At 41.7% G+C, this 6,844-nt stretch overlaps 3 protein-coding genes across 3 annotated transcripts; 1 reads left to right on the forward strand and 2 right to left on the reverse strand.

The window, feature by feature from the left end:
• Window positions 1-846: 846 nt before the first annotated feature.
• PHALS_07798 (uncharacterized protein) lies at window positions 847-1,102 on the reverse strand (the record flags this gene model as incomplete). The annotated part of the gene is made up of 2 exons (XM_024721329.1): window positions 847-973; window positions 1,041-1,102. The coding sequence occupies 2 exons, from the start codon at window positions 1,100-1,102 to the stop codon at window positions 847-849; spliced, it is 189 nt and encodes a 62-aa protein (XP_024586439.1).
• Window positions 1,103-1,685: 583 nt separating this feature from the next.
• On the forward strand, window positions 1,686-1,959 carry PHALS_07799 (uncharacterized protein; the record flags this gene model as incomplete). Its single annotated transcript, XM_024721330.1, has 2 exons — window positions 1,686-1,735; window positions 1,800-1,959. The coding sequence occupies 2 exons, from the start codon at window positions 1,686-1,688 to the stop codon at window positions 1,957-1,959; spliced, it is 210 nt and encodes a 69-aa protein (XP_024586440.1).
• Window positions 1,960-3,804: 1,845 nt separating this feature from the next.
• PHALS_07800 (RxLR-like protein) lies at window positions 3,805-4,704 on the reverse strand (the record flags this gene model as incomplete). The annotated part of the gene is made up of 1 exon (XM_024721331.1): window positions 3,805-4,704. One exon carries the CDS (start codon window positions 4,702-4,704, stop codon window positions 3,805-3,807), a length of 900 nt encoding a protein of 299 aa, XP_024586441.1.
• Window positions 4,705-6,844: the final 2,140 nt, after the last annotated feature.

Genomic DNA, 6,844 nt, shown 5'->3' on the forward strand with positions numbered 1-6,844 from the left:
TCAACATGGAGCGGTAAAATGCCACACATTTTTTCTGGTGATGCTTTGGCAAGTCATGTTCAATTTTCTCTTAAAAGCAATGTTGGTGCGGGCATGAAACTACGATTGTCTCGTTAGAGCTTCGAATTGTTTGCATTTATCCGGCAAAGATATTGCTAAAGGCTCTCAGCAGAGCTCGGGAGGCAAATGAGTCAGACAATTGCGATCAAAACTGCTGGATCGTGGTCCTCAGAGTGATACACTCACCAACATATTTAATCTTTTTGGCTAGAAGTGGTGGAGATTAATAGCGCCTTTGGCCTTGATCTTTCTCAAAGACGGGCGTGGAATGTATCAAGTGCTATAATAGGCTGTAAGGCTATTGAGGATGCTTATCTTTGCAGTGATGCAAGGGTACTGCGGGGTTAGCGCCGTATGATTCACTCGCCGTGTGGAGCAGTGATGTGTACCGGGTTGATGACGAAAACGATTTTTACTTTTCTATGAAGCGATTTGATGGTGCTACAAAATTAGATATTCCATTATAATAACTCTTAACAAAAATGTAATAACGAAGGAGTGTTTGCATAACGTTGCAAGAGCTGAGTCCATCCATTAATATGCATGGGTTTGACTGCGCACGTTGAGTGCTACGCGTATCTTTGAGGATAATACGGCTTCTTTTAACTTTTTGCTGAGGAAATTTCACGATGTGTGACAGGAGATCCGTGATCGAGGAGTGAGTCATTAGAATTACTTTGTTCACGCCAGCAAGATGTGTGGACAAAATGCCTTGTCGAGTTCGGCTTGATTGTAATGTCACTGGTAACAATATCATTGATATTAGCAAAATGAATATGATTTCTTTTAAGGTCCGTAAGCCAATATTACCGGACATGGTTCCTGAGAGTCCTTCAGAGGTCCATACTTATGGACTTCCAACATTACATCAGGTCCGACAGAGTAGCCAAGGTGCTGGCAAATGTTGCAAGCGCTTCACAAGTCTAAACGTAACGCATGTAGATAAAAATCAATACTCCGCTGTAAACCCATTGTCCCACCAGTATTTAGCGCGCATCTGCTTCTCTTCCGAGGTGTCAATACTAAGGATTACTGTGAGCATTGCGAAGTTGTTCAGATTAAAGTATTACATGATGGAGTACTATCTTACGCCTCATGTCAATATAATGCTTAAACACAGCAAATCTTGGAATGAAAGTAGGTTTGTAAATATGCGATCACATTTTTGCTCGAGTGGGACCTTTGCTTTTGCTTCCCGAAGCTTAAAATGACGGAGTACATATTGTATATGACTATTTATCATCGCTTAATCAGCGTCCCCATCGTTACATGCGACTGCTTAAAATTATGAGAAGCGAACGCATCCGCCATCGCGTTCAACTGGTTCGATGAACAGGTAGATTCGGCAAAGAAGGAAAATCACATGTCATTTTTATAAGAGATATTAGCAATGTCGCTGTTCATAGCACCAAATGTTCTATGCGGATAATCCGTCTCCAAGCACAACGATATATATATATTCGAAAAAGAATGAAACCATCATGTCATTCTCTACGGAGATTGTAGTGCCGATGTAGCTGTGAATGACGACTCAAGATCTATATAGATTACAAATGCATACTTCATGGCATGTAACTTCTTGTTATAAACGAGGTAGTTGCTCCTTGCCGCTACTCAATTGAATTATGCGTTCATATCTGTTTGCAGTGGCTAGGGAGAAAATTTTTTTTGACTCGTGCAAGCGTCATTAGAACTGCAGGGACCCATATACAAAGCGCTCATAGAAGTTACTTTTATAGCCTTGATGCCGCACTTCTGCTGTATTCTGTGTCATGTGACATGCCATTTATGTCATATGTAAAAAATTTCGCCGCTATCAACGGCCGCACTTTTAACCAGTTAGATGATAATGAGAATAAATTCGTCGTCGTTCTTCAGTCAAGCCAGCATCACGCGTAATATAATTTCTATAACTCAAAACAAAGAGCTACATTAATGTAAAATTTTCCATGTCAAATTCAATGAAACGGGGTAACACTTACCCTTGTATGATAGGGTGGTTCACACAAGATGGTATGACCGTGCAAAGCTGTGGATTAAAAAAATCGATGTAATCACATAATGGTGTGGCTACACCCTAACAGTCCACCACTACGTGGCGGGCCTGCCAGTAGTTTTGCATATCAATTAGGTTTTACTATAAAGGTTTTAGATATAGGCGACTCTGTCGCAAAAAAACAGACAAGTACACTTTTAATGTCGAACGGAAGAGCGAAATTTCCATGGTCAAGGTTTAGGATACTCTTGGATGTAGCAGGTTGTGATCCGCTAGACTCGCGCTGGTTCTAGTATAGAGCGTAAGGTCAGCGACCTTAGCTTAACTTCCTATAAGCAAAGAGCTACGACAGCCCCTCTGCATTTGGTAGCACTTGAAGTAAATCTACGCCTGAGTCGTTACGACTGATCTTCTGTGAGGTTGGAGCCATTCTTTTATCTGCCTCAGGGCATGCAGAACGGGCTTAATTAGATGATGTCCCTGCTTGGCCACGAGGGCGTGAAAACTTTGTTTTGCAAGGACTCGAAGCGATAAGTGCGCATAGAGGCGTTCCGAACTATGAAAATGCTCTACTAGATCACCTCGAGATTAAGATGTCAGCATCAACTGCGTTCATGACGCCACCGTCAACGACGGATGACTATTCCCGACCCAGGTCGCTCATGGTGAGCGTTCAGACCGTCTAGGGTAAGGATGGACAGAATATCATGCTCTGGAAAAGTTGGGCCGAGATGGTTATGACATCTTCTAAGCTCCAGACAGAGCAACACAGCGTGGCGCTAACTATCTCGAAGCTCGGGGGTCGAGCGCGAGAAAGAGCACTGACGTGCGACACATCGGTTGAAGCGGCGTTTCCCTTTTAAATGGAGCTGAAGCTGCAGCGTTTTCGAGTGTTCCCGCCGCTCGACAGGGCAAGAATGAGTTGATGAATTTGTCCAAGAGTTGAAAACTCTCATTGCCGGGATGTTAACCGATCCTCTTCCCGAGGCGGTCGGAGTGACCGTCTTTATGGAAGACCTCCGCATTGGTGCGGCTGGAATGGAAGTATTTCGTGTGCATCCTCCTTTTTTTAAAGAAGCGGTGAATGTATCATTGCTTGCCAAAAAATTTAAGTTGGCGCGGCATCGTTGGAATGCAAACCCTCAGAGCTCGTTGAGCGGGCCTGAGCCAACGCATCTCAGCTATGCTGAGAAAAAGAAGGGAGAGCTTCAAACTGCCGAGCAGCGTTTAAACACCCGACGTGCTTTGTCTCTCAACTTCGGACTGGATGTCCCTTGCGCAAGGCTCGTATAGGCTCATCAGACCGACGTCCCGCTTATAACCAGTCTGTTTTGTCGCGGAGAAACGACAACACCCAAAAGCACGGGCCGCCCTTATGAGGTTTAACGAGAAGGTGTATTAATGAGACATTTTTTGCGCTTGGTATTTTGTGGGGATTAAAGTATGGTACTGGTATATAAATTGGCGGTCCAAATTTCTTACATCATTCTTAGCAGAGGATAGTAAACAACACTCAGTAAAATAACGATCTAGCATACACTTGTTACTTTTTCTTCAACAGTGGTCGAACTCACAATTTACATTTGGCTTTTATCTTAAGGGTAGTGCCGAATAGCAGCAGTTTAAAAGTACAGTGCAGCAACAGTGAGGTAAACCACCTTTTGTACGGAATATGAGGAAACATTAAAGTGCGTACAAAAGGAGTGCGGTGGATAAATTTTAATTTTCGGAACGCCGAAAGTCTGACTTTAAAGATGATTCCAGACACTTCTAGAACTTATTCTGCGCGTTTCTATAGCTGACTGACGGAATTTCTTCGAATCTAAATCACGCAGTAGTTGTTCTCGACTTTTAGCTACGTACATATTACCCTCCATAACTTCCGATAAAATTTTCTTGCCGAGATCTTGAGAAACACCTCTATCGGTAAATTCCCTGAGAAAGCTCCAAACAGCTCTATCTCCTAATGGACTACTCTTGTGGAGCATACCCGCTGCGATACTCAGCTCATTACTCGGAGTGATACTCTTTTTGAGAGCTTCGATTAGAGAATCAATAGACTTAAAATCGATCGCAGATTTAGCTTCAACAAACCATTTATCGATCAGTCGACGGACTTGGCTGGTTACGAAAATATTGAGGTTGTAATTTTGCGCAACGTGTTCGAGCTGAGCGACAAATTCTTTCGGTTTAAGTTTTTCAAACAGGATTATGAACATAAGGTCATAAGCTTGGTCCTGTGAGGATACGCCCGTCTCTAACGGTACGACACCTTTTCTATTCATATAGAAATTTTCAATCGAAGATTTCCACTTTTTGAATGCTCCACTCGTGAACAACTCCTTGCGTGTATTCAAATTGCGGAGGATTTGCTCTTCGAACTTTTTCGTATAATAGCCCACTGGATTACGCTTCTTAAAGTCATCCTTGCTGAGGGTCTTCAATGCGGCGCTTCTAATCTTTTGAATAATCGCTGAAATTGAGTACCTTTCATCAGATCGGCTACCATCTTGACTCGCTGTCACTTGTCTTACGTGTTGATGACCTTGCGATTCCGTAGCAATGGCCTCCATCGTGGCTGCCTCGGGGCATGCAAGAAACGCAGCGATGGCTAGTGCTATTGTTCGACGGAGATAAATCAAGCGCATTGGGCTGGTCGGTGTTGATTGCGTGGTAGGAAGTCGAGCAGAAAACTAATTGTGACAGACAGATCAATGCCTTGTTGATCTACCATATAGTTGCAGACTGGAGCTAATCTAGGGTTCAATGAAATTTTTATGTACAGCAGTAATACGATTCTGCCCAAAACTTCTTCTCTGCCAGAAAGAAGAAGGGGAGGATCAAGAACCGTATTGAATTGCTGTAATCAATACGAATCTTTGACATTGTTGGACTGAACTTTAGGAATTAGACCTCGTAAGCGCAATTCTGTGATAAATATAGTAAGATCCATTGTATTATATTACGATTAAAGAATCTAATCACTTTATGATCTTTGATGCAATACATTTATATAGTGAGGAGGAAGGGACAATGGGAAGTCAGCAAATTTTTGGATTGTAATTGCTAATTGGCTTCAGTGTTCTTATGATCATCTCAGTTCAGTCAAATTAATTGTGCAATATAATCTCTTCTTTTCCAGCAAGTTTTACAGTAGTCATTTTTATACAATTTGCTTTTCATATAGATAAGTTACTGTTTCATCCCCTACCCCAATAAAAAAAACCTTCACATCCGTGAACGATGAAAATTAATGTAGCATGCTCAAAGTAAAGCTTTCTCCGAAATGGATTTCAAAACAGATGAAATATTTAAATCTGAAAATACTTAAGCTGGCCTCTAAAGGTCTGCGGAGATACCCGCAACACAGTCTGTTCAGTGTATCGAATTTTAAATCCGCAGCAGGTTTCATGTGTATTGTATTCAATTTAGAGTTTGGTAAAGATAAAACTTAAAGCAGTTGCAATATTGAACATGGGCTAAGTTTTGCATGTTGATGACAAACTCAAAAAAAACTCAACTTCAATATGATAGATACCACACGATTTCACGACAAAATTGATCTCTGAGACTCCGACCAGACCAGATGTCCAGACCAGACCAGATGTCGCCGACCAGACCGACCAGATATAAATCGTCCACGACCAGACCAGATGTCCCCGACCAGATTAGCAGATCAGATGTCCCCGACCAGACCGCCAGCTGAATGTTTCACCGAAACAACAAGTGTTATCGATCGGCTACTACAATATCCCTACACCGCTTTTTTCCAAGATGCCACCAAAAGAAAGTCATCCTAGATGCTCTCTGTTACCAGCTACACCACATTTTCAGAATTGATTTGACTACACTGTTGCGTTCAGGATATAACTTGAAAACATATGTGTAGTCTAAACATCTCTGATAGAGTACTTCCTATGGACACTGAAGTAGAAGAGTCACAAAAGGTGTCAGGTAGTTAACACTTTTAGGAGGTTTATTGCAAAACAATTAATCGGACTAACATGTTTGGACACCTAGAGGTGGGATTGAATACAGAAAAGCATGAACAATAGTTGCATGCTCCCATCTACTCTAAAACATTACAGTTGTGTGGAATTGTGATTATTCAAAAGTGCCATCCTTCCTGAATATATGTTACACTTAAATGGGATAGCAAAGAAGGTTAGCTTACTTTTAAAAAATGGTTTTGCATATGATTCAAGATCACGAACTCAACCTTGATGCGTTTGTTGAGGGGGGACTCCTGTACTCTAAGCTCCTTTGTACAAAATGCCCGACAACCCTGTTGCACCCCGTCGAATCTTAGTATGTGCAGGGTAGACCACTGTCATTTTTAAACTTCGTAGAGGCCGTGGTCAATGCTGCTCATTTTTACAAGACGCTACTCGTTTTAAAAGAAGTAGGGCTACTAGCATGTGGATTGTAAGCTCTACTCCCCGAGTTTTGTAAACCATAGTAGGTACTGAAAATTATAAATTTAATGATGCACGGGGCTGCCGTAGCTTTGCGCTTTGAGGTAGCGTAAGTTAGGCCTTCGACATTTCGCTTTATACTTAGAACAAGTACGAGTTTAGCGAATCGCAATCCGCTTACTCCAAGAGTAATTATTGCCTTGACCCAAGGCTAATTAACTCTTCCGTTTAGATCAAAACTGAATTTATTTATTTTTACTTGCGGCAACGACTCCTAATTTCAAACGTATAGATTTTCCCAAATATATATATATCAAAATCTAAATACATGCATAACTACTGGCTACCCAGCCACGTACCGTATTCTTATTTG

The sequence above is a fragment of the Plasmopara halstedii genome (assembly GCF_900000015.1).
Source record: "Plasmopara halstedii genome assembly, contig: Scaffold_3120, whole genome shotgun sequence".
Classification (NCBI taxonomy): Eukaryota; Oomycota; class Peronosporomycetes; order Peronosporales; family Peronosporaceae; genus Plasmopara; species Plasmopara halstedii.